General features: G+C 50.3%; 4 protein-coding genes and 1 long non-coding RNA gene across 6 annotated transcripts; 1 reads left to right on the forward strand and 4 right to left on the reverse strand.

The window, feature by feature from the left end:
• Window positions 1-3,636: 3,636 nt before the first annotated feature.
• On the reverse strand, window positions 3,637-8,294 carry LOC136048330 (T-cell surface glycoprotein CD8 alpha chain-like). 2 transcript variants are annotated; one of them, XM_065735959.1, is made up of 6 exons: window positions 8,239-8,294; window positions 7,414-7,782; window positions 6,856-6,948; window positions 6,075-6,191; window positions 5,311-5,341; window positions 3,637-4,348 (listed from the first exon to the last, which is right to left on the reverse strand). In XM_065735959.1, exons 1-6 carry the CDS (start codon window positions 8,282-8,284, stop codon window positions 4,294-4,296), a joined length of 711 nt encoding a protein of 236 aa, XP_065592031.1. In that variant the 5' UTR covers window positions 8,285-8,294; the 3' UTR covers window positions 3,637-4,293. The 2 variants fall into 2 exon arrangements, with proteins under 2 accessions (XP_065592031.1, XP_065592032.1); XM_065735960.1 differs by having other exon boundaries at window positions 7,414-7,888; window positions 8,239-8,290.
• Window positions 8,295-8,338: 44 nt separating this feature from the next.
• On the forward strand, window positions 8,339-9,397 carry LOC136048336 (uncharacterized). The gene is made up of 3 exons (XR_010622166.1): window positions 8,339-8,414; window positions 8,992-9,079; window positions 9,198-9,397. It is a non-coding gene; the product is annotated as an uncharacterized LOC136048336 (long non-coding RNA).
• A 671-nt stretch (window positions 9,398-10,068) lies between these two features.
• Window positions 10,069-14,350, reverse strand: LOC136048329 (T-cell surface glycoprotein CD8 alpha chain-like). Its single transcript, XM_065735958.1, has 5 exons — window positions 13,916-14,350; window positions 12,974-13,342; window positions 12,297-12,392; window positions 12,024-12,139; window positions 10,069-10,585 (listed from the first exon to the last, which is right to left on the reverse strand). The coding sequence occupies exons 1-5, from the start codon at window positions 13,959-13,961 to the stop codon at window positions 10,496-10,498; spliced, it is 717 nt and encodes a 238-aa protein (XP_065592030.1). The 5' UTR covers window positions 13,962-14,350; the 3' UTR covers window positions 10,069-10,495.
• A 2,722-nt stretch (window positions 14,351-17,072) lies between these two features.
• LOC136048331 (T-cell surface glycoprotein CD8 alpha chain-like) lies at window positions 17,073-24,367 on the reverse strand. Its single transcript, XM_065735961.1, has 5 exons — window positions 24,254-24,367; window positions 23,567-23,935; window positions 22,893-22,985; window positions 17,409-17,524; window positions 17,073-17,103 (listed from the first exon to the last, which is right to left on the reverse strand). The coding sequence occupies exons 1-5, from the start codon at window positions 24,297-24,299 to the stop codon at window positions 17,086-17,088; spliced, it is 642 nt and encodes a 213-aa protein (XP_065592033.1). The 5' UTR covers window positions 24,300-24,367; the 3' UTR covers window positions 17,073-17,085.
• LOC136048380 (uncharacterized) lies at window positions 18,619-19,678 on the reverse strand. Its single transcript, XM_065736031.1, has 2 exons — window positions 19,549-19,678; window positions 18,619-19,226 (listed from the first exon to the last, which is right to left on the reverse strand). Exons 1-2 carry the CDS (start codon window positions 19,592-19,594, stop codon window positions 18,619-18,621), a joined length of 654 nt encoding a protein of 217 aa, XP_065592103.1. The 5' UTR covers window positions 19,595-19,678.
• Window positions 24,368-26,247: the final 1,880 nt, after the last annotated feature.

Raw genomic sequence — 26,247 nt, forward strand, 5'->3', positions numbered from 1 at the left:
GTTTGGTGCGTGTGAACAGCACAGGTGTGTGACTTCCTGCAAAACCTCTGTTGTATTCACATTGAGTTCCAACCGACCAGGTTACCGAGTGGTAAAACCAACAATAAACAGGTGAGGAGATTGTTTTCCACGGAGGTTTCCTGGTCTTGGTGAAATTGCTTTTCATCTTCTCTCTGCAGGGGAGCTTATGCTTTGAATTGAAACGCAATGACGTGCGGATGACGTGGATGAGAAGAGCACGGACTGAGCACAAAGCATTCCCTCCTCCCCGAGGAACAGACAGCTCTGCTGTCGCGTTGCTCACGCAGCTAATTGACAAAGCTGGCTGCCAGCAGCAGCGGGCTGCAGTTCCCGTGCGTCTGTGCTTGCTCCGTGGCTGCCTGCAGTGTTGAAGCTCCGCCAGCAGGTGATGCTGGCGGTCCGATACGGAGCGCTTCGCGTGGAGCAGAGGGATGCGGTGCTCTGTTGTGATCCACTGCTGCTACCTGAGTTGTCTCTGCTGCCCAGAGAGTGAATAGTAATAGGTGGCTTTCTTCTTTCAAATCTCCTCAGCAGCCAACTTGTCCCTTTACTTCAGTTTGGAAAAGTCCACAGTGCTTTTAAAAACAAATACTTCTGCTTAATACTTTTAAAGCACTTTAAAGTATCACAGTTGTCTCTGAGCTTCCATACCGAGTTCTGAAGCCTTCATAACCCTTCTATAACCTCCTCACACTGCAATGCCTTTTAATGAGACTGCTGCAGGAGGAAAGTTTCCCACCCAGCACGGTTCTGTATGTATCCAGATCACTGTAACTTCTGCCTGCTGCCCTGGGCTTGGCACTGGAATGAAACTAGTACATAACCTGCAACTTCAGGTGCTAGTTAAAAGCTGCTGAATGTGTTCCTGCTGCTGTGACATTGTGGCATTGTAACAAAGCCTGCCTTCTTTAGTTCCCCCAGCCCCGTCTGTGGCTGCTCTGTTAAGTATTTTTGAATAAGGAAAATCTTTTCCTGCAGCTGTGTGCTGGTACTTCAGCCGTGCCTGCTAAGAATCAGTTTCTCTGCTGAAATACCATTGATTTGAGTCTTCTGTCCATAGGTCAGGTTAATTAGCTTGCATAGCAGCTGCAGCAGAAAGCTGTACATTAGAAGTAACGAGTTACAGCATCTGATCCCTTCTAGCTTAGATCTCACTCCTCCTGTTGCTTTCATTCTTTCTTTATCACGTTTTACACCATGGCTGCTGCTAAACTTCAGCCTTCAAGTTATTTATGGCTGCTTAGAGCCATCCCAGCAGATTTAACAGCACTAAGTCTAGGTTAGGTTTTCCTTGCAAGATTTGTTTGCTTACTGCAAAATACTGTCGTATTCTCTTTGCTTTTCCCTGCAGAGATTGATTTCTCTCTGGAAAAATTATGCCCTAAAAACCACCCCCATTCATATGCTCTTTTGTGATCAGGGGAATGCAGTATAGGGAAAAGTGCTTTTGAGAAGATGAGAGAGGGGCAGAGGTGATCCATAATCAGCAAAGCTGTACTGCGGTGTTGGATTACTACTTGAAACTGAATGCAAGCCTCAGTATTTGTGCACAAGACAAGTGTGGTTTAACAAGATGTGTGAGATAACACCGCCGTTCCTTGCCAGCAGCCTTTGAAAGTTAAACTTCTGCTTTTTGCTCTGTGATTTGCAACGTTAACTTAGAGGATAACACCTTGCTTCTTCCACGCCTGTGCTAGGGCTGGCTGTGCTTAGCCCTGCCTTCGTGGTGTGCGTTTGGGTCACCATACCAATCGATTTGTGGGGGAGCACAGCTGTATCTGCACGTTCCACGTAGAAAAGCCCCGGTAGTGCAGCCTGCTTTGTGTTCTGCCTTCCAGCTGATGTGTTTCTTTCCACAACCCAGAGGGTTATTTGGAAGCAATGCAGTGTCAGTGCAGACTGGAACAGATTCAGGGATGGATGGCTCATGCTGACCCTGTAGTGGAGTAGGTTTTGTTTAGGGTGAATCGGAAGGAGGAAACCTCTTTACAGGAGGGTCATGGTTCTGCTGTCTCTCTCAGATCTCTGTCACTATTTTACCTGCTGCTTTTTCTGTCCGGGATGCTGAAGCAGCAGCGTGCTATGGCTTCCGCAGGGTACACATCCTGTGCCACAGCTTTGGTCCCAGGACTCTGGGCTCCCCCTGAGCAGTGGATTTTATTCTGCATGCATTGCACCAGGCAGCATTGTAGTTTTTCCCCCCAAGATGTTGATTTCTTGTGCAAGTTAATACTCCTTGGGGTGTACACTGCTTCCACGTCCTTCACAGCTCCCATCTGCAGCACTGGGACGGTGTTGGTTGTGTCAGTCTCCCTGCAGGACCAGGATTGTGGTTCAGCCCTGCGCAGTGGAGCATCTGTGTAACATCAGGAGTTGCTAATGTCCAAATATGCATATTTCACACTACTCAGGGTATTGCTTTCCTGTGCTTTTCCTGCTTTCCTCTACAGGATTGACCTCTGTGGGCTCTCATAGCAGCAAAGCTCACACTAAATACTGCACGCGTGGATTGTTTTGTTCTGAAGAGCAGCAGAGCATACAGGGGCAAGAACACAGAGCACTGCTCCTGCCAGGTTCTCTGTTCAGCACTAGTGCCTTTATCTCAGTGTGTGTCACGTACCGTGTTGTGCACACAGCCAGGTGTGTGCAGCTGAGGGGATAATGTCGGTGTGAGGAGCTGCAGGAGATGTGCCAGCTGTACAGCTTCGTCTTTCATCTGCATGAGCTGCCTGCTCTTTCTTTTCTGAAGTCCTTCACAGTTGAGTTCAATAGCACGCCTGGTTTTCTGCTTGCAGAGGGCTGGGGATGTCAGTTAGCATTGCTAACTTCCATCTCAGTACCCGTGTGCCAAAGGAAGCACGGGGGTTATTCCTGCACTCGGGTTGTGCTTGGTATGGGAACCATGCGACCTGCTGGGAGGGGATTTTTGGGTAACATTAATGGAGCACTGCCTGATAGGTTACAGGAGTGGGGCTGCCCAAAGCTGCAGTAACAGTGACTGAGAACAAGGAGGAAACAGCTGTAGAGGACGTTACCAGTGAAGCAGTGATGCTGCTGCACAGCTTTAGATGCGCTCATTAACTCTCTTTTCTCAGGTTAGTGTGATGGGAACTAAGCTGAAGAGCTGCTCCTCTCTGTTTCTCTCATCCCCAGCTGTTCTGCCATCCCCCCCTCTGCTAATAGCTTCATGTTCTTTATTTTTCCCCAGGCCTTTATCAGCCCCTTGGAGACAGCACCGAAATCATTACCTCCTCCCCCTTGCTGGTGCTGGGGAGTGCTTCTGCACCTGTCCACTGAGAAAATCAGTGCAGAGATTGTCTCAAGGCTGCACTAAGTTAGAACCTAAACTGCAGCTTCTGATGCCCTCACCCGTGACTGCCTCAAAGCCTCACTTATATTTGCACATGGGGTTTTGGCTTCTCTGGGGCTGGAAAGCCAAGAAGGAAAGCAGCCTTAGTGAATCTGGCTGGAAACGTTGCTTTGTTTTGTCTCAGATGTTGATGTGGAAATTTACATCAGGCACAGAGCTGAAAAAATGAACTGAACTCTCCTTCCACTCAAAGTGCCCCAAGTACGCTGGAGGTCCTGCTTGGCCAAAACAAGTGGCAAAGGCTATTAATTAATGAATACTCAACTGTTTATTCCAGGAAGAAGAAAAGTCCCACTCTGTGCCCAGGTGGATGTGCTGAGCGTGGTGGACGTGGGCTGTAGCAGCAGGATAAGGGGAGCAAAGGGGAAATAGGAATCTTCAGCCTGCAGGAGCGTAGATCCCCCAGAAGTACAGCCCTTATGTCTGTATTCACTTTTCCAGTGCAGCCCTGTGTTGTATGGGATGAGACCTTGCTCCAGGCCGGGTTGGGTGGGGTCCTGGCAGCCTGACCCGGTGGGGGCACCCAGCTCATGGCATGGCCAGGGTTGTCCCTTCTGTCCAAAGCCATTCTGTGACTCTATGAAGCTTTGAGGTGGGTGCATGGCACAAGGAAGAGGGGCAAAGAATCCGTATTTCTCATCCACTTCTCTCCAGTGGGTGTTGGCATCGGGACCGACCGCTTCCTTCTGCTGGAACCACAGGGCTGAAGGTGGCCTTGGGCCGTAGGGATCCAGTGGGGAAGCTCTGCTTCTGGTGAGGGCTGTGCTTCAGGGAGGTGCTGTGGCTCCGTGTGACTCTGCTCCTTCGCTGCCTTGTTGGATTTGTCAGAATAGCGTGCACAGAGTAGTAGCTGTGAGGGGGATGTGGGAGGTGGCTCCCAGATGCCAAGCAGCTGCAGCTGCTCACACATGTCGGGTTGGCATGGTGGGTTTTGTGCCAGGCTTCCCGTTTGGAGGCCTAGAGAGAGAGAGAAAGGGAAAGGATTGATGTGGCTGTGCAGAGAGCAAGGAGGTAGTTCTCATTGCACTGTGCAGCCAGCTGCAAGCTCGTGCTGCATCTGCGTGCTGCAAGGCAATAGATGAAGTAATGACAAGAAGTAGGCTTCCAGTGGCACTAGAAGGTTCCCCTCCAAACAAGAGCCCCAGTGGCTGCAAGATAAATGTAGGAACCCCTTCTTGGTAAATGCAAGCAGGGAGGTTTTCCCTATTTGTAGCACTGAGCGATTCAATTGTATTACAAAACATGCCTCTTTCTTGATTATGAAACTCACAGGCGTGCGACCAGCAGGCTGAACTGGTCAGCTGCAAGGTGCTCTGTTTGCAGAGGTGTGAAACTGCAGTTGCAGCCTCTCCTGCAGTGCAGCTTTTGCGGTGCTGCCCGGTGCTGCTGCAGCTGGGGATTTCCACGCTCGAGTGCTGCTCTGTGCTTGCACCCCGCAGTGTGCTCAGCACCGGCCTTGCAAAGTGCACCAGTGGTTTTGTGCAGAGCAGGCTGGCTGAGACCAGCTGCAGGGAGGTCAAGCTGCAGAGGCAAGGTGCGTGCTGCAGGGGGGCAATAGCAGTTCGTGTTCAAAGGGGGTAAGCTGCTGCCTGTGGTGGTGTTGATGGCGTGTTCCAGGTGGCTTGGGGTGATGAGGGAGATGGGGAGGGATGAGCACTGGGTGGTGTGCGGAGGGTTTAGGTTTCTGCTCCTGTCTCCCAGCTGTGTGTGCAGTGCTGTCAGTGCTTTGAATGATGTGAGGCTCTTTATCTCTTTCCTCCCCCTCCCCTCAACCATTATACAGTCCCCTCCTAACTACTGTACAGTGGTAGAAGAAAGTCCAGGTGTGTGCTGGTGCGTGCTCTGCCACCTGCTTGCCTTACAGCCCGGTGCTAATGCTACAGACTTCAAGACGAGCATCCCCATCGTCACATACTGACCTCTTACACCTGCATCGTCGTCTTCTGGTCTCTGAAATGAAAAAAGCAAACTTGTCAGTTCAGAGATACAAAGTCACAGCGCAGTTGCAGTGTTAGGGCTGCCATTCCCTAGCGCCTCGCTGCCTTCTGTCAGGCTGACAGCATCCCAACCGAGCTGCTGTGTGGGGAAAGCCATGCACTGGGTGCTGCTGCAGCTCCATTCCCTCTGGCTCTGGTAGCAGGGTCAGCCTGGGGCATTTTCTGCTGTCTCCGGTGACTTTGGCATGCTGCTGGTAATCCATTGGCAGCGGTTATTGCTACAGCAGGCGGATGGCACGGCTCCCAGCCGGCGTGGGACCGGCTCTGCATCCAGGTGGCTGCCGTCTGTCTTCACACACCAGGAGGATGTCACGGGCTGTGGTTTTACTCACTGCTGCCACACACGTACAATGGGGTGCAGAGAGATGCAGAGAGGTGCCTTTTAAAGGCACTGAGCCTGCTCTGAAGATCTAAGGAGGAGCCAATGCGGTTGGTAGAGTAACATTTCCTTCTCTATAATTTAATGTCTGGTAGGAGGATGTGATAAATATTTATTTCTGAAGCTAAACGTGTAGATGGGAAAAATATGGAAAAGGATTTTAAAAGGTCCTTCTGCATTCCCTGTGTTGTGGATACACAGTGGCTGTGTGAGTGCAATAAGCAGAGCCCACTCCCCTGCAGGACCGGGCTGTGCTCTTTGCTCTGAGGCTCCAGGAACCTCTGCAGGGTGTCAGGGTGAGACTTACTTTGGCAGAGCGTGATGGTGATGATCAGAGCTACAAGGAGCAGCAGGCAGACGCCAGCAAGGGGAGCCCAGATGAAAATCTCACAGTAGAAACTCAGCATGTTCTCTATGCTTGTTCCTGGAGGAAGAAAGGAGAGGAGCAAGGAAAGGCCCAGCTTGTGGCTGGCTGTGGCAGGGCTGTCTGGGGGTCCTGCAGCAAAGGGAGCTGTGTGGCTCTGAGAGAGGCTGGTGGTATGTGTAGGTGAGGAGGGGGCTTCCACGAGACATAGAGGGAGGGGTGGGGACCTGACATGTCTGCAGGTGACATCCCCAGCCGTGGGCTGCTGCTGTTGGCATTGTGCTGCAGAGCTGAGGGAGGACGTGTAGCCAGGAGTCTTCTCATGTCCCCTTCTGATGCTAAAACCAATGTTAGCTCATAACACCTTCCCTTCTTTCGTTGTTTTCTGGTCGCTCAGAGTTCTTGTGCCTTTTAAGTCACCCCAAGGGGGATGAAATGTGAGTTTAGAATCATGAAATCATCGAGGTTTAAAAAGACCACTAAGATAATCTAGTTCAAGAATCACCACCATGGCCACCAAGCCACGCTCCTCAGTGCCATGTGTACTTATTTCTGGAGCACCTTCCCGGGACACTTCCCCGGACAGACCATGCCAAAATAGCCTTAGTTTAATCCCCTCATCAGCAGCTCACTGCTGGAACTCAAGATATTTCCCCTCTCCCTGCATGCCAGAATGCCTGCAGTCAGCATAAGACTTTATTTCATCTCCCCACAGCTGGGTTACCTGGATCCAGGCTCTGCGGGCAGATGTCCTTCTTGGTGATGTGGCTGCTTTGGGTGGTAGCACTGGGTGTGGTGGGTGCTGCTGTTGTTGTGACTAAAAATAAATTAGAAGAATACTATAAGATAGAAAACAAGAGCTTTCCCTCACCCAAGCTGGGACACGACCACCACGAGAGGCATTTTCAACAGTGATGCCCCAACATACTGCCAAGTGCCTTCCCTTCTTTCGTTGTTTTCTGGTTGCTCAGAGTTCTTGTGCCTTTTAAGTCACCCCAAGGGGGATGAAATGTGAGTTTAGAATCATGAAATCATCGAGGTTTAAAAAGACCACTAAGATAATCTAGTTCAAGAATCACCACCATGGCCACCAAGCCATTGAGTGCTGTGGTCTCCTAAGTACTAACAGTGCCCTGAGCCCTTATGAAGAGGAGCAGTGGCTCTGACATGAGCTGCCTTGGGCAAAGAAGCAGGGATGTGGGGAGTGTGGGAGATGGGATGGATTGGAAAGGCACGGGCAGGGGTGGTGGGTGTAAGCGAGGTGGGTGAAGCTGTTGCTGACCTGGGAAGAAGGCGGCTTGTCCAGAGCTGAAGTGCAGCACCTGGTTGATGTTGCTGACACAGAAATAGGTCCCCTGGTCCTGTGCCCTGAAGTTCTTCACCACCAGTCGGTAGGAGTTGCCTTGTTTTGACCCCTCAAACTGTGAAGATGTTCTCTCATTCCCTATGAAAGTGGTCCGGGATAACGTGGATATGTAGACGATGAAGTGAAGGGTCCCACCCCTGTCCTGTCGGATCCAGGAGACACCGCTGTCCCTGTCATAATGCAGGCACTCCAGCTCCAGCCGCTGTCCCTCCTGGGGGTGATTCAAATTCCTGTTGAGGAACTTGGCCATCATGCTGTTCCTCTGTCCGTAAGCACCAGTGCAGCCTGTGGGCAGAAATCGACCATGTCCCATCCCATCCTGCTCAGGAAGAGTTCCTGGGGCATTTATGCAGAGCTGTTCCCCACTGGTGCATGGCAGCAGGCAGCCGGGCTGTGAGGGCGAATACGGGGGGAAGGCCTCACTGTGCAGCAGGCTTGGGTGCTGTGCTGGAGTCCCCACATCACCAACTGCTCAATGCCTGCTCTGTCCCCTTCCCCATCCCCTCCACAACCCCTGTGTGAGCAGGCTCTGTTCCTGCTGCGTATCACACTGCAGTCCCACCGCTCCCATTTCCCTCCGCAGTCCCTGAGCAGCCCTGAATTCCGCCCTTTGGGTTTGCCCTTTCTTTCCCCATGCTCCGTTGTGCCCAGTTTCTTGGCCGTGGTGCAAGGGGAATGCCTTCAGCCACGTTCCTCGTTCCTCCCGGCCGTGGTGCCCCGTAATCCCGCTTCCATACTCACAGAGCCCCAGGCTGAGCAGGAGGAGCAGTGCAGGACACCCGGCCATGGTCCTCGAGGCGCTGCAGCGGAGCGTGGCTGATCTTTGTCACTGAACTTTGGAGGCAGCGTAACTTATAGGAGAGGATGTGATGTCATCAGGACCCTCTTGTGTGAAGAGTCCGTGTTCAGCCTCTGAGGTGAGACAGAGTGAGAAAAGATTTCTGCAGCACCTCAGTTCTGATCCAGAGCTTGGATGCGTTTATCATTACAGTGCTGCTTTTATTGGAGCTTCCGAGATTTTGCTGCAATGTCTTCAGTTGAGATGCAGACTGACAGTGGTCCTTGTTGAAGTCTGGTCAGCCACCACAGGCTGCCATCTCCCAGCCATTTCGGGCACTCGCATTGTGTCCAGATCTGCAGAATACAGAGCTAAGTCCTGAGTAGCAGACAAGTACCACAAGTTCTAGTTCTTGGAAGATATTTTATTTTACGTATTATTTAATTCTTTTTACAGATTGAAGACGACCTGGGAATGTTTTACAGCATCTCTCCACCTGCACTTTTCATCTCCGAGCCCGTGCTTTGCTGATATGTATCTGAGTGCTTCAGCTCTGTTGTTGTCTGCAATTGCTCTTTGTCATTTCTCTGCAGAAGCCGCTGTGTGCAGGGCGGTCGGTGTGTGATGTGACACCCACCAAGAACACTCCGTGCCCCAGTGGCATTCAGATCTAGAGGAAAAAAAAGTCACCCCATGTTTTTCTTCTCCAACCGCAGGTACTTCCGCCATGCCAAAAAACCACTCCATACATACTTCAGCATTCAGAGGCCGGCCTGCTATCTCTAGGTGACCACACACACCCTGGTAAGGTTTTGACTTCCTGCAGCTTTGCACTTATTGTCTCAACAGCTTTGCTTGGCTGCTATTTGTTTATATATATCTAATTTTTTTTCCTGTCTTTCCTGCTTTTTCTTTATTTTAGTGTTGTTCCATTGCTCCTTTATGAAGCATTCCCCTGTTCCTGGCTGTCCAAAATTGGCACTGCTGAGTGATGAAACTGCTGTTTCACGAGAAAAGGAGCTGGAAAATGAAGAATGTAAAAAGACAGTGAGTTTGGACAAGCAGCCTCACTGCAGCAGCAAGTGAACCTAGGCTGTACACTGATGGCCAGCTCTGAAACGGAGTGATAAATTGGTTCATGAGGTTGCATAAGGAATCCCTTTGATTTCAGCCTGCTTACGGAATGCATTTAGTTCTCTAGTTTAGGTGTGCCCAACCTGCAGGCCTCATGCTGCCCAGCGCAGCCTGTCCTGCAGCTACCCTACCCCGTGGCATTATGGCAGCTGCCCTGCCCTGTATGCACACCCATCCTGTGCACAGCCAAACAGCAGTGTGCAATTGGCACTGCATCAGCTAAGCCAGGACATGGGCAGGGCGCAGTGCTGCATTATCTCCACCTCTCACGCCCACCACACGCAGCTTTTGGTTTGACTGAGTGTGTGTGTGCTACCTGTGTGTGGCACTGCGTGACTGAGATGCAGTAATGACCCGTAGTAATAGTTCAGCCTTCCCAACCTCTTCTCCAGGACCCCCAGAAGAAGAAAAATTGTGGTTGAAGGAAAACTGTTCCATGAAAAGTAGACGGATGGGATCTTATTTGTTGAGATAAAACTGAGTCACCGCTGTTGAGTTACCCCTCAGATGGACTCAGCTATGAAGGGCAGTTATGTGGTAGCAAATCTGGTGGCAGAAGAATGAAAAACATCGACTGGTGGTGAGTTTATTGAGCAATGCATGGACAGCATCAGATCTGTAGTCTGCCCTGATTAAAACACGGATTTTTGTGAAGTCGGTGTCACTCAACTATTACCACTTGGACTGAAGAAATGGCCAAATCTGTCACAAGAAAGTCAGAGAGTAAAGCTGATAATTGCAACAGTTATCCTTTGGAGACAGATGAAATTACTGGTGCTTCAGATAAGGCTCAACTTACTGTTTTGTTAAAGGTATTGTTAAAAAACAGAATGTTGCTGAAGAAATGGCCTCCTTGGTGCCATTAAAAGACACAAAGAAATCTTCTGATGTGGACAAAGAAGTAAAAATGGCTTTGGAGGGATTTTATTTAACCTTTGTTGACACATCTGGTAGAGCTACAGATGGCAGTGGTTGGTAAAAAAGAGGGGCTTATAGAATTCATAGGAGACAATGGAATTGCAGCCAGCAACTCATGTTGGATGAACCATCGCTGCATTGTACACTGGGGAAACAGGTGGAAAAGCTTTAAGAATGGATGCTGTCATCCCAACTGTCATCAAAGGTACAACTTCCATCATGTCCAAGGGATTGGACCATCACCAGTTCCAGGCGATCCTTAAAAGTACAGATGCCAATCATGGAGACATCATTTACTTTTTTAAAGTAAGGTGTGTAAGTCGTGGTAAAACGTGAAGAAGTTTTGGGATTTGCAAAATGAAATCAATTCATTTCTGGAATCAGAAGGAACATTTGTGTCAGAACATGAGGCTGAAAACGTGTCGCAGATCTAATGCTTCTGGTGGATGTGACCATTCATTTAAACAAGTTAAACATATGTCTTCAAGATGTAAACCAACTTAACTGTGCTATGTTTCAAACCATAGCAGTGTTCAAAAGGAAACAAATTATGGGATGTTCACGTTTATGGCAAATAATTCTTGACATTTCCAAATGCATAGAGATGAACTCTCAGCTCTGCCAGTCCTCCCTGCCTTTAAATACACAAGCAACATGGGTTGATGTATATGGAGTCTGTAGAGATGTCGATTTCTTGATGTCAAACAATTAAGCAAGGAGACGTGTGCAGAGAGGAAGGGAATACACGGATAGACAAATTGAGGAATGTGGCCCAGAAAGAAGTGGGTTAAGAATTAATTATGCCTGCCGAGGAGATGTTGGCTGGGAAAGGGAATAGGGAAATCTTTTCATGGACACTGTTCAGACACAAAATTATTTCAACACAGTTTGAAGTGGCCTTTTCCATGGGTTATTTTGTTTGAAACATTACTGGGGTGGGCAGTAGCGTGTTGAATCTCCCTGCTCTCGTGGAAATGGTCAGTTGAATCAGACAACTCACAGAAAGAGATAAAATTATACCTGTTTAGCAGGGAAAATATTGCAAAACAGGCTGGGGCTTTGGAGCTGAGTAGGGGATACGATTGGTTTATTGGCCATCTGGTGGAAGGCTCCGTTGCCCAGCACAGTGCTGCCTTTCCATGGTGGCAAGGGGGGGTCTGCACTGTGACACGCGGTGTGGGTGTGTAAGAGCAGCGTGGGGCAGGAGCACGTGTGAGGCCGCGGGAGGCGTGCAGTGCTGGTGGGCAGGCACAGGAGGAGCAGCAGAATGGCCGCGCTCCATCAGGGCAGCTGTCTGTGTGCTGATGGTACCGGTGCGGTGCTGCAGGAGGACGCCTGTGCGCCTTGTGCTGAGCAGCGAGCAGCACTGCTGCTTACGGTGAGCTTGGTCCCTGCAAGGGATGGGGAAGCGTGTGGTGAGCGCGTGTGACGCGTGGCTGTGTCTGTGTCAGCGCTGCCGATGCCTCCCTGTTGCTAACGTGAGAGAATCTGATCTCTTTAGCAAGGAAGAAGCAGAAATATTAATGAAGATTTCAATAAGAAGGTATCAATTTTAAAGCGAGGTTCCTTTCCCTGTGTCCTGGGTGCTGAGGTTTGCGTGAGGGCAATACGCAGAGCCCACTCCCCTGCAGGACCGGGCTGTGCTCTTTGCTCTGAGGCTCCAGGAGCCCCTGCAGGGTGTCAGGGTGAGACTTACTTTGCAGAGGGAGATGGTGATGGTTACAGCAGTGAGGAGCAGCAGGCAGGCACAAGCCAGGTTCACCCACATGACTGTATCACAGCAGAAACTCAGTGTGTTCCCTTCATATGTTCCTGCAGGAAGAAAGAAGAGAGCAGAAAGAGGAAAGATCCAGCTGCCCGCATGTCCATGCATGCTAAAATGCCTGTAGTCAGTACAGGCTTCAATTTGGCCTCTTCTGACCAAAGCAGCACTGCTGGCAGAGCCCCTGCCTACCCAGTGCTGGGTTACCTGTGGGAGTTGGGCTCTGTTGTGTGCTGTTCTTCTCGGTGACCTGGCTGCTCTGGGTGGTGGCAGTGGATGTGGTGTGTGCCACTGTTGTTGTGACTGGAATGAAGAAATAAGTGGTGGGTTACAACAGTGAGCTTCCTCCCACATGTGCCAGGACACAGCCAGAGGAGCAGGAACTTCTGTAGACTGCTTTGAACAGTGATGCCCCAACACGCTGCCCAGCCCTGGGAACCAAGGGATCTGGGCTCCTAATTTCTTATTAGCCCCCACAGTATGTGTGAGCTCTTTATTGTTTTTGTCATAAAACTTGTCCTGAGACTCATGGGGACCTTCTGGGTTTCTTTTTGTGGTGCTGTAAGCATACAGAGGCTGTTGGATCGTAGAGGTCCAGGTGAGATGAGGAAGGAGAGGGTGGCCACAGACTTCAACTCATCCCTCAGAGGCACTGCTGGGATGGGGAGGTGCTGTTGGTCTGCCTGACCACCTCTATCTTTAGGCAGGGCTGGTATGCGAGTGGAGCTGGTGGGCAGGGAGCTCTATCATGAGGAGCAGTGGCTCTGTCATGAGCTGCCTTGGGCAAAGAAGCAGGGACATGAGGAGTGTGGGAGATGGGATGGATTGGAAAGGCACGGGCAGGGGTGGTGGGTGTAAGCGAGGTGGGTGAAGCTGTTGCTGACCTGGGAAGAAGGCGGCTTGTCCAGAGCTGAAGTGCAGCACCTGGTTGATGTTGCTGACACAGAAATAGGTCCCCTGGTCCTGTGCCCTGAAGTTCTTCACCACCAGCTGGTAGGAGTTGTCTCTCCATGACACCTCATAGCGCGAAGATGTTCTCTCGTTCCCATGAAAGATGGTGTTCTGTTGAGAGTTACTGGAGACGATGAAGTGGAGGTTGCCATCTTTGTCCAGGCGGATCCATGAGCCTCCCCAGATGGTTTTGTGTATTGAGCACTCCAGCTCCAGCCGGTGTCGCTCCTTGGGGTACTTCAAATTCCTGTTGAGAAACCTGGCCACCTCTGTGTCCCTCTGTCCGTGGGCACTGGTGCAGCCTGTGGGAAGAAGTTGGTCATATCCTCTCCCATTCTGCTCAGTTACTGGTCCCAGGGCCCTTGTGCAGGGCTGTTCCCCGCCAGCGTGAGGCAGGCAGTCAGCTGGGATGTGAGAGTGAATGCAGAGGAAGGGACTTGCTGTGCTGCACACATGGGTGCTGTACTGGTTACGCTGGGGACTTAGCGTTGAGAGTGCTGTGCTGTCGATATGGATGCTGCCCTTCACAGCAGCCCCTCAGCTGCGTTCTCGGGGTTGGTGACATTATTCAGCTTCTGCCAAGTGATTCCCCACATCACCAATTGCTGAATGCCCACTCTGTCCCCTTCCCCATCCCCTCCACAACCCCTGTGTGAGCAGGCTCTGTTCCTGCTGCGTATCACACTGCAGTCCCACCACTCCCATTTCCCTCCGCAGTCCCTGAGCAGCCCTGAATTCCGCCCTTTGGGTTTGCCCTTTCTTTCCCCATGCTCCGTTGTGCCCAGTTTCTTGGCCGTGGTGCAAGGGGAATGCCTTCAGCCACGTTCCTCGTTCCTCCCGGCCGTGGTGCCCCGTAATCCCGCTTCCATACTCACAGAGCCCCAGGCTGAGCAGGAGGAGCAGTGCAGGACACCCGGCCATGGTCCTCGGGGCGCTGCAGCGGAGCGTGGCTGATCTTTGTCACTGAACTTTGGAGGCAGAGTAACTTATAGGAGAGGATGTGATGTCATCAGGACCCTCGTGTGAAGAGTCCGTGTTCAGCCTCTGAGGTGAGACAGAGTGAGAAAAGATTTCTGCAGCACCTCAGTTCTGACCCAGAGCTTGGTCTCTTTTATTGTTATAGTATTTATTTAATATTTCCTCCTGGATTTTGCTGCAGTGTCTTCAGTTGAGATGCAGACTGACAATGGTCCTTGTTGAAGTCTGGTCAGCCACCACCTACTGCTGTCTCCTGGTTATTTTGGGCATTCATGCTGTAACCAGATCTCCAGAAATCCAGGCCCTTCGATGGCTGTGGACTGCAGGCTGTGTTTTATGTTGGAGTTTTTATTTTGTTCTACTCTGTTTACAGATCGTTCCATCTGCATTTTTCGTCTGTGAGTCCACACACTGTGGACATGTAGCTGAGTTCTGCATCTTAGTTGTTCTCTGCCTTTGTACTCTGTAATTTCTCTGCAGAAATCGCTGTGTGCAGAGTAGGAGTTCTGTGGTACGCTATCCATCAAGAAAGCCCCATTCCTCCGTGGCATACAGATTTGTTTTTTACTTTTATTTTTTTTTTACAGCTTGTGACTTTCTTCTCCAACCACAAGGACTTCCGCCCTGACAGAAGAGCCCCTGTGTGCTTCAACATTCATGGTTTTTGCTGCTGCCTCTTGGTGACCACTCGCACACTCGTAGTGGTTTGGACTTCCTGCAGCTTTGCACATCAATTAGCGACCATCGCTATCCTGGTGTTGTTTGCTTCCTCTTTTGGTATTTCCTGGCTATCCTGTTTGTTCATTTTTTTAGTTATTTTTCACTTGTGAGGTGTTTTTCTCTTACTGCATGGTTGTGCAGCCTTTGGCTTGCCTGAGCTGCACTGAGCAATGAGGAGCAGTGCTGGGCAGCATATCCATAGGTTGCTCCAAAAGTAATTGAACCTATTTCATTTCCATGGTGATGAGAGCAGATTTGAATAGCACAGTGTCACTATTGGGTAGGGCTGATTCTCAGCTACAAAACAGTGTTTTTCAACCTAGTCACCACCATTAGCTATGCACTTTTACCAGCACTGAATGACAGCATGTGACCCATGCTCAAAAACATCTGCACCAAGATGATTAAAAAAAAAAGAGCAAAAACCCCATAGATCTTGTGGGTTGTGACCTTGTTTTTGTGACACCAATGCTCTGATCTGGTTCAGGGGCAGTGCCAGCAGTTCTCAGTGAGGTCTCAAAGGCTTTGTCAGAGAATTTTGATGAAACTTTACTCCTCCTGTACTTCATCTGTGACAATAATTGCTAACAAATTCAGGTAGTGCTGAAAACTGATGTTATGAATAAGGCGTGGTTGTGAGGTTGATGATGATTTTGGCCATCCTGACATCAAAAATTCCTGTATCAATCTGCAAAGCACTGCTGCCCATTTTTAGCTGTGCCCAAGACCGTGTTCAGCCAGTGGATCAAAATGCAAAGAGTTATTTGCCATCCCTTGAGCCGGCACTGCCCTGTGCCCTCCCCGTGCCCATCTTTCCCTGCAGACCCTGTTAATAGGGCATGGCTGTTGGGCTGTGTGAGCGATGGGTGTGTGGGTGCAGCACAACCACTGCCACGATGGTGTGGGGCAGAGGAGTGTGCAGGGTGGGCGTGCCTGTATGGCTCCTCTGCCAACATTCTTGCTGTTCTGGAAGCCTGAAATGGGTTGTTCTCAGATACCAAACAGGAACTCAGATATTTGCCTCCTAAGTACAGCGGTGTTCCTGTAGCTCACCAATGGAGTTTTTCCTCACATGAGGCCACTGCTTCCTGTGATGTGTTCAGAACCTGGGTGCTCTGTCACTGTTGAGAGGATTGCTTTTCCTCTTCATATTCAGATTTTTATTTGTTGAAGATCTTTGCAAGTCACTCCTACACCAATGACACACCCCACTACTGCCTCTTCTGATGTGTCCCATTGTGCCATGCATAATGTGGGCAACACTGCTGAGTCACCTGAGGTGCTTCTGGGGGAATTGCTCCTTTCTGCTGCCTTTAATAATCTGCTGATGGATGTCTGTCTTTATGGAAAGACGACAGCTTGTTGTCAGTAGAGAGAGAGCAGTGAGGGGGCTGTCATGCATCCCTTCCCAGCAGGGATATGCTCCATTGACCAGAGAGGGAGCCGGGGAAGACTAGCTCTGATGGAGACATGTGTGTGTGATCAGATGAAGCCGCTCTGCTCCTGGGCTTCCATCTCTTGTCTCCTATGTAGTAAATGAACCGTGGCAGGAATCTTTGTTTCCTGGTCCTGTGTTTATATATCTCTTAGCACAGAGCTGTTTCTCCTTTCGACAGTAACAATTAAGAACAGCTGTGAGTGTCCCATTAGCAAATACTTGATTATGAGAAATGCCAGAAGCAAGCAGGACCTTCAGTAAGAGATCTACTGTAAAACCTTCACCAGTGGAACTAATTTAGATCAGCAGCACAGGTTAATTTTCTCTCTGCCTGCTGAGATTTCAATTGGACAAGCTAAGAGAGAGTTTCTGCCATGGACCCAGGTGAGACACGCATTTCTTTCAGTATTATTTAAAGCACAGTATTAAATGTGCAGTTTTCTTTTTGTAAATGTTAGTGGTATAGCATGTGACGACATGAGTCTCCCTGCCTCCTATGTCAGTAATGAATAAAACGAAACGACACAATGAGAGAGTTAAAAATACATGCATTGAACACAGACATCAGTGGAAGTGTCGTGTTGGGGCATTAGGGCTGAGCTGTGGGCATGACAGAATGCTTCATCATGTCGTGGAGGCATCGTGGAAAGGCCACTTTCCATGGTGTCCAGGAGCTGCCCGGCTTCTCGGGGTGGGCACTGTGACACGCGGTGTGGGTGTGTAAGAGCAGTGTGGGGCAGGAGCACGTGTGAGGCCGCGGGAGGCGTGCAGTGCTGGTGGGCAGGCACAGGAGGAGCAGCAGAATGGCCGCGCTCCATCAGGGCAGCTGTCTGTGTGCTGATGGTACCGGTGCGGTGCTGCAGGAGGACGCCTGTGCGCCTTGTGCTGAGCAGCGAGCAGCACTGCTGCTTACGGTGAGCTTGGTCCCTGCAAGGGATGGGGAAGCGTGTGGTGAGCGCGTGTGACGCGTGGCTGTGTCTGTGTCAGCGCTGCCGATTCCTCCCTGTTGCTAACGTGAGAGAATCTGATCTCTTTAGCAAGGAAGAAGCAGAAATATTAATGAAGATTTCAATAAGAAGGTATCAATTTTAAAGCGAGGTTCCTTTCCCTGTGTCCTGGGTGCTGAGGTTTGCGTGAGGGCAATACGCAGAGCCCACTCCCCTGCAGGACCGGGCTGTGCTCTTTGCTCTGAGGCTCCAGGAGCCCCTGCAGGGTGTCAGGGTGAGACTTACTTTGCAGAGGGAGATGGTGATGGTTACAGCAGTGAGGAGCAGCAGGCAGGCACAAGCCAGGTTAACCCACATGACTGTATCACAGCAGATATTCAGTGTGTTCTCCTTGTTTGTTTCTGCAGGAAGAAAGGAGAGAAAGACGAAAGGCCCAGCATGTGTCTGGGGTTACTGCCAGCTGTGGCTGAGCTGTTGGGAAGTCCTGCAGCAAAGGGAGCTGTGTGGCTCTGGGTGAGGCTGGTGGTAGGGGTAGGTGAGGACTGGGCTTCCGTAGGGCACAGAGAGAGAAGTGGGGATGGGGCATATCTGCAGGTGACATCCCCAGCCATGGGCTGTTGCTGTTGACATTGTGCTGGGGAACTGAGGGAGGACGTGTAGCTAGAGGACTCATCCTATCCTCTGCTGAGGCTAAAATCAGTGTTAAATCATAATGTAATTCCTTCTTTTGGTGTGCCCTTTCATTGGGCATGCTTTAGGACACCTCAAATGGGATGAAATGTGGCCTTAGAATCATGGAATCATTGTGTTTGGGATAGACCTTCACATTCTCCAATGCAAAACATCAGCCTGACCTTCTGAGTCCCATCACTAACACATGTCCTTTAGTGTTGGCCTACACTTAATTAACAGCTTATCCAAGGCAGGCTTGACCAGTTCCCTGGGTAACCTATTGCAACATGGAATTGGTTTCATCCTTGGAGCTGCAGACATCTCCCTACATCCTGAAATGCCTGTACTCAGCACAGACTTCAATTTATCCTTTTCAGGTGACAGCAGCAGTGCCAGCAGTGCCCCTGCCGCCCCGCAGCTGGGTTACCTGGATCCAGGCTCGGCATGGTGAGGTCTCTCTTGGTCACCTGGCTGCTCTGGGTGGTGGCAGCGGGTGTGGTGGGTGCTGCTGTTGTGACTGAATGCAAAAAGTGATGAGTACAGTGAGATACAACAGAAGAGCACTCTCCTGGCCTTGGCAGGGGACGGCCAGCACTGGAGGGACATTATGGAGCCCATTTTGAATGATGATGCCCTGACACACTTTCCACCCACAGAAACACTGGAGTGAATTCCAAAACTCTTATCAGCGCCCATGGAATATACGAGCTCTTTGTGATCAGTCCTAGGGAAGATATCCAGAGAGATCACAGGATTTTTTGATTTTCCTTCTGAGATGCTGTATGAATAAGGGGAAGGCTGAAGACATTGTTACTCGCATCCCTCAGAAGTGCTGATGGGGTTGGAAGTTATGCTGGGCTGCCCAACTCCCTCTGTCTTTGGTCAGGGCTGGAACTGCGTGTGGATCTGGGCAGGGAGCATCCATGAGGAGGAGCAGTGGCTCTGTCATGAGCTGCCTTGGGTAAAGAAGCAGGGACGTGGGGAGTGTGGGAGATGGGATGGATTGGAAAGGCATGGGCAGGGGTGGTGGGTGTAAGTGAGGTGGGTGAAGCTGTTGCTGACCTGGGAAGAAGGCGGCTTGTCCAGAGCTGAAGTGCAGCTCCCTGTTGATGTAATTGATGCAATAATAAGTCCCCTGGTCCTGTGCCCTGAAGTTCTTCACCACCAGCAGATGAGAGCTTCCTGTCCATCTTCCCTCAAAATGTGGAGATGATTTCTTATAACCATAAAAGTTGCCCCAGTAATCACAGATTCTGGAGAGAATGAAATGAAGTTTCCCATCCTTGTCCTGGCGGATCCAGAAGATACCTTCATGACTGTTATAAGCCTGGCACTGCAGCTCCAGCCGCTCTCCCTCCTGGAGGTGCTTTATATTTTTCTCAGGAAATCTGACCACCATGCTGTTCCACTGTCTATAAGCACCAGTACAGCCTGAGGGCAGAAAACATCTATGTCCCATCCCATCCTGCTCAGGAAGAGCTCCTGGGGCATTTATGCAGAGCTGTTCCCAGCTGGTGCATGGCAGCAGGCAGCCGGGCTGTGAGGGCGAATGCGGGGGGAAGGCCTCGCTGTGCAGCACGCTTGGGTGCTGTGCTGGAGTCCCCACATCACCAACTGCTGAATGCCCTCTCTGTCCCCTTCCCCATCCCCTCCACAACCCCTGTGTGAGCAGGCTCTGTTCCTGCGGTGTGTTGCGCTGCTGTCCTTCTACTCTTGCTTCCTCCTACCTCCTTAATCCCGCTTCCATACTCACAGAGCCCCAGGCTGAGCAGGAGGAGCAGTGCAGGACACCCGGCCATGGTCCTCGGGGCGCTGCAGCGGAGCGTGGCTGATCTTTGTCACTGAACTTTGGAGGCAGCGTAACTTATAGGAGAGGATGTGATGTCATCAGGACCCTCTTGTGTTCAGCCTCTGAGGTGAGACAGAGTGAGAGAAGATTTCTGCAGCACCTCAGTTCTGACCCAGAACTTGGTCTCTTTTATTATTATGGTGTTTATTTAATGTTTCCTCCTGGATTTTGCTGCAATGTCTTCAGTTGAGATGCAGACTGACAGTGTTGATGTTTGAAATCACATCAGCCACTGCAAACTGCTGTCTCTCAGTGACTTTTTGCACTCCCACCTTGTCCATGTTTGCAGATAACGAGGACGAGTCGTGTGTTGTTGGCATGGACTGCAACTTGTATTTTATCCAGCAGATTCTACTTTGGTGTGTCCTGTGCTGTCCTATTCCCAGGTAGATCCATGTGCACTTCCCATCTCAGGTCCATGCAGTGCTGCTGTGTAGCTGAGTGCTTCAGCTCAGCTGTTGTCTACATTTCTTCTTTATAATATCAGTGCAGAAGCTGCTGTGTGCACGGCAGGAGGCCTGTGATGTGGTAGCTGTCACTGAAGCCCCATGTCCCAGACTCACGCAGATTGATTGTTTCTACATTTAATTCTTGTGGTTTTGTTCTGCAACCATAGGGATTTCCACCCTGCCCCAAACCCCTCAGATGCTCCAACATTCAGGGCCCTTGCTGCTGCCTCTGGGTGACCACTCACACGTTGGTAAGTGCTGGGCTTCCTGCAGCTCTGCACAGAGAGCAGCGGCAGTTTCACAGGGCTGGTGTTATGTGTGTCTTCTGTTGTTATTTCCTGGCTCTGCTGTTATTTGTGATGAGCAGTTGCATTCCTGTTTTGCAGAGAATCCCCCTGTTCCTGGATGCCAGAAACCAGGCACCGCTGTGTGATAAACGTGCTGCTTTGTGAGAGAAAGGGCAAAAATTATCTTGGCATCCCTGGGCTCATTTGATTGCTCCTCACAGCATTTTGGTGAGTAAGGAAAGCCGGTGTGAAGCCTTCTGGAATGGGGTAACTAAGGTCAGTCAAGGTGAAACTGTGATGTTTCAGACCCACGCATACGAAGTGGTGCTGAGCAGTGACCACCAGCAGCACTGAGAGTGCAGCTGAGGGATGTGGAAAAGAGAAGTGAGCTTTCAGGTATGGAGGTTCTTCCTCTCCTTAGAATCAGAAAAGTATTTAAGTAATAAATGTAGAGCCTGTGGTGAAATTGGTCTGCATGTAATTTATTTACATCAAACAATCGATCAATGATATGACTGCAGAGAGCATAGAGAAAATCCTGCAGGGAAGAGGGGGTCTGACAGGTTTCAGAAGGGCTCAGGAGTACGTGAGATTGAGATGAATGATCTGGGTGCTTGCTGAGGGGGTTTCATTTGGAAATACTGGGAGATATTTCCCACCATGCATCCCTGCTCAGACAGACAAATACATTTCAGTATGGCTGGGAGTGGGTTGTTACTGCTTGACACATGGCTGGGGTCGGTTATTGCATGTTCAGTCCCTCTGCCCCCAGGAAAGCTGTGAATGGAAAGAACACAGTGAGGGCGTTAAGAATGACAAGTGTTTATTCGGGCAGAGCTTGGACGTGAGAGGGAGGTTGGGGTCTGAGAGCTGAGTTTTGGGCAGGCACAGGAGGAGCAACAGAATGGCCGTGCTCCATCAGGGCAGCTGTCTGTGTGCTGATGGTACCGGTGCTGCTTCAGGAGTACTGCTGCTGCTTACGGTGAGCTTGGTCCCTGCAAGTGGCAGCAGAGAGTGAGGCGTAGTTGGTTTCGATCATTCCTCTCTTTCGTGCGTTTCAAACCCTTGGTGTCTTTGGTAAGGAAGAACTGACCGAATGTTTCAGAATTTACTCTCAAATCACAAGCTTTGTTTCATTTGAAGGGGAGAAAAGAGAGGTGTTGGCACTCAAACATAGCTTTGCACTGTCTGTTTTCTCAGGGTACATTAAAGATTTCAGACATGAAATGCCTTCTCAGAAGTTTAGCCTCTGTGCTTTCAGAGTAGCAGCCTGTGAATGTGTGTGACTTAGGAGGTAGTTTGTCTACAGCTGAAGCTGCTGTTGAGAATGTTGGCATTTGGATTAGTGAGACCCATAGTGAAACATATTTCTCCTGTGATTCCGCAGTGCTTTGGGTTTCAGGATGGCAGAGGCAATGCAGTCTGGTAGAATAAGATTTCTGTGCTTTCTATTGTCTGACAATGCAGAACATGGTAAATATTTCTGCAGCTAAATCTGGAGATGAGGAATATTTGGCAAAGGATGTTAAGAGCTGCTCTTTTACGTTCCCTGAGTCCTGGATACACAGTGGCTGTGTGAGTGCAATAAGCAGAGCCCACTCCCCTGCAGGACCGGGCTGTGCTCTTTGCTCTGAGGCTCCAGGAACCCCTGCAGGGTGTCAGGGTGAGACTTACTTTGCAGAGGGAGATGGTGATGGTTACAGCAGTGAGGAGCAGCAGGCAGGCACAAGCCAGGTTAACCCACATGACTGTATCACAGCAGAAACCGAGTGTGTTCTCTTCACGTGTTCCTGCAGGAAGGAGAGAGAGGAAAGAGGAAAGTCCCAGCTTGTGTCCGGGGTTACTGCCAGCTGTGGCAGTCATTGGGAGGTCCTGCAGCAAAGGGAGCTGTGCGGCTCTGAGAGAGGCTGTGGTATGTGCAGGTGAGGAGACGGGTCCCACAGGGCACAGGGAGACAGGTGGTGACCAGGCACGTCCACAGGTGACATCCCCAGGCATGGCCTTCTGCTGCCAGCATTGTGCAGGGGAGCTGAGGGAGGGCATGTAGCCAGGAGACTTGTCACATCCCTTTCTGCAGCAAAACCCAGAGTTATCTCAAAATGCAATTCCTGTTTCTGGTGGGACCATCGATTGTCATGATTGTGACTCTTAGGTCAGCACAAGTGGAATGAAATATTGTTTGGAAAGTGGAATCATGGGATCATTTGGTTTTGAAATGACCTTCAAGATCTTTGTGGCCAACCATCAGCCTGTCCTTCTGAATCCCATTAATATCTCATGTCCCTTAGTGCCTCATTCAGAGAAGTCAAACATCTCTGCGGATGGTCACTCTGTCACTTTCCTGGGCAGCCCAGTGCAATGTGGAGTTAGTTTCATCCCTTTATTGGCAACCCTCTGATGCAGATTCAAAGCCTTCCACCCTCCCCACATCAGTCAGCACTGTCCCTGTTTTGCTCTGTAGAGCTTAAAGTAGAAGTGCTGGCAGAGCCCTGCCTCCCCACAGCTGTGTTACCTGGATGTGGGCTCAGCGGGGAGACGTCCTTTGTGGTGACCTGGCTGCTCTGGGTGGTGGCAGTGGATGTGGTGGGTGCTGCTGCTGTTGTAACTGGAAGGAGAAATGGATGAATTCAGCAAAATAGAATAAAACCTCCTTCTGCCTTAGTTCCCAGAACACTGGCAACTCTGGGGCATTTTTGTAGGGTCCCTTTTGTGAAATGAAATGGCGAAACACTGCCCAACCCCGAGAATAGAAGAATTAGGATTCCTAATCTTTTCTCAGCACACTGGGAGATCTTTCTTATTAAGAACAAGTTTTTGGGAAAGAAAAGATTCCTAGCTCTCTCCAGTCAAACCTCCTGTGAGTTTCTTTTTGTGGTGCTGTAGCACTTGGTTTCCTGTCAAGTCATTGAGGAATAATGTGAGGTGAGGAAGGACGGGGTTGCTGTGGACTTTGCTACTCATCCATCAGAGGTGCTGCTGGGCTGACTGACCAAGTGTATCCTTGGGCAGGGCCGGTACTGTAAGCAGTTTGTGGGCAGGGAGCATGTCTGAGGAGGAGCAGTGGCTCTGTCATGAGCTGCCTTGGGCAAAGAAGCAGGGACGTGGGGAGTGTGGGAGATGGGATGGATTGGAAAGGCACGGGCAGGGGTGGTGGGTGTAAGCGAGGTGGGTGAAGCTGTTGCTGACCTGGGAAGAAGGCGGCTTGTCCAGAGCTGAAGTGCAGCACCTGGTTGATGTTGCTGACACAGAAATAGGTCCCCTGGTCCTGTGCCCTGAAGTTCTTCACCACCAGTCGGTAGGAGTTGCCTTGTTTTGACCCCTCAAACTGTGAAGATGTTCTCTCATTCCCTATGAAAGTGGTCCGGGATAATATGGATATGTAGACGATGAAGTGAAGGGTCCCACCCCTGTCCTGCCGGATCCAGGAGACACCGCTGTCCCTGTCATAATGCAGGCACTCCAGCTCCAGCCGCTGTCCCTCCTGGGGGTGATTCAAATTCCTGTTGAGGAACTTGACCATCATGCTGTTCCTCTGTCTGTAAGCACCAGTGCAGCCTGTGGGCAGAAATTGACCATGTCCCATCCCATCCTGCTCAGGAAGAGTTCCTGGGGCATTTATGCAGAGCTGTTCCCCGCTGGTGCATGGCAGCAGACAGCCGGGCTGTGAGGGTGAATGTGGAAGACCTTGCTGTGCAGCACGCTTGGGTGCTGTGCTGGAGTCCCCACATCACCAACTGCTCAATGCCTGCTCTGTCCCCTTCCTCATCCCCTTCACAACCCCTGTGTGAGCAGGCTCTGTTCCTGCGGTGTGTTGTGCTGCTGTCCTTCTACTCTTGCTTCCTCCTACCTCCTTAATCCCACTTCCATACTCACAGAGCCCCAGGCTGAGCAGGAGGAGCAGTGCAGGACACCCGGCCATGGTCCTCGGGGCGCTGCAGCGGAGCGTGGCTGATCTTTGTCACTGAACTTTGGAGGCAGCGTAACTTATAGGAGAGGATGTGATGTCATCAGGACCCTCTTCTGAGAAGAGCTGGGGTTCAGTATAGAATGATTTCTGAAGAACTCCATTAGAGATCCAGTGCTCATGCTGGTTTTGTTGTAGCGTTGTTTTTAATGGATTTTGCAGCTATGACTTCAGTTGAGATTCAGACAGACAATGCTCCTTCTAGAAATCACATCAAGCATAGCACACTGCTGTCTCTCAGCCTTTTGGGGCACTCCCATTTCATCCAGACCTGCATGAAATGGGGACATGTCCCATGGTGTGGACTCTGGCTCCAAGCTGCATCTCTTGACAAAGGTTCTGCTGCCTTCACTTGCTTGTGCGTTAGTGTTCCTGCGTGGATGTCAGAGCATGCCATTCTCTTATAGTACAAACAAAACTTGGGAATGTTTTACAGCACATATTCCTCTGCAGTTTGGATTTCCACGTCCATGTATTGCTGACACGTAGCTGACTTCTGCTCTGTCCTTATTTGCAACTGTTCCGCAAAAGCCACTGTGTCCAAGGCAGGAGATCCGTGGTGTGGAACCCTTCACTAAACCCCCATGTCCCAGTGGCACGCAGATTTTTGCTCTTTATTCAAAGCAGAATTTCTGCAGTTAATATACAGTCTCCAGGACCTCCACCCTGTCAAGTACCTTCTGCATTCAGGGCTTTTGATGTTGTCTCTGGGTGACCACTCACACGTTGGTAAGTGCTGGGCTTCCTGCAGCTCTGCACAGAGAGCAGCGGCAGTTTCACAGGGCTGGTGTTATGTGTGTCTTCTGTTGTTATTTCCTGGCTCTGCTGTTATTTGTGATGAGCAGTTGCATTCCTGTTTTGCAGAGAATCCCCCTGTTCCTGGATGCCAGAAACCAGGCACACTGTGTGATGAACGTGCTGTTTTGTGAGAGAAAGGGCAAAAATTGTCTGGGTATCCCCGGGCTCATTTGATTGCTCCTCACAGCACTTTGGTGAGTAAGGAAAGCCGGTGTGAAGCCTTCTGGAATGGGGTAGCTTTGGCTTTCGTTTGAGATTTTAAGCCTTGTGTTGTCAGCATAGAGCAGAGTTTGTTGAAAAATTATGAGAAAATGGATTTAACTGATTGAATAACATTACAAGAATCCAAGCATGCCCCCTCTGGCAAATGAGAATGGAAAAACTGGATGCAACAGTCACAGTGGGCACTCAGACAGTTCTTTGCCTCAGCCTTCATTGGCTTCTCGTGGCTCTCACATTCCTGAACATGTAGCTGGAGGTTAGGGGAGCAAAATACCTCCCTCTGTAAGAGGTGAGTACGTCTGAGACTGCCTCATGAGACTCAGTGAGTATTGCTCTATGGGGAAGCCTGTGGTAGGCGTGTGTGCTGCGTGGCTGTGTTTGTGTCAGCACTGCTGATTCTTCCTGTTGCTAACATGGCAACATCTGATCTCATTAATAAGGAGGAATTGAAGTCTGTAATTAAGTTTTCAAGCTGTAGTCTCAGATCACAACTTTTTGATTCAAATTGAGGGCTCCAAGACCAATTAGACTTAAACATACAACTTTTCCGGTGTGAAGCTGTGGTTTCTGAGCATTCTGCTGCCCCCTTTTCTTGGCAGAGCTGCAGTGCTGAAGGGGTTTGGAAAATCTCAAGTTGCAGCAGTCACACACACCACTCACACATCTTTCCACTCCGTGTTCCCAGTGCAGCAGCCAATACCACACTCTGGGTATTTTGTGCAGGCTTCCTACACCGTCTCTCTCCGTGCTTCACAGCTGGAAGTGCAGTCATTGGTAAATCAGCACTAATGCTGCCACCTTTTGGGAAACGGTGACAGTTCACTCCTACAGCACAGAGTGGTTTCGCTGCAGCCAGCGTGCTTTTGTGCAGCTCTGCTCTCCT

Source organism: Cyrtonyx montezumae, unplaced genomic scaffold, assembly GCF_038088225.1.
Source record: "Cyrtonyx montezumae isolate F1298 unplaced genomic scaffold, pur_monq_1.0 scaffold_2, whole genome shotgun sequence".
NCBI classification, from domain to species: Eukaryota; Metazoa; Chordata; class Aves; order Galliformes; family Odontophoridae; genus Cyrtonyx; species Cyrtonyx montezumae.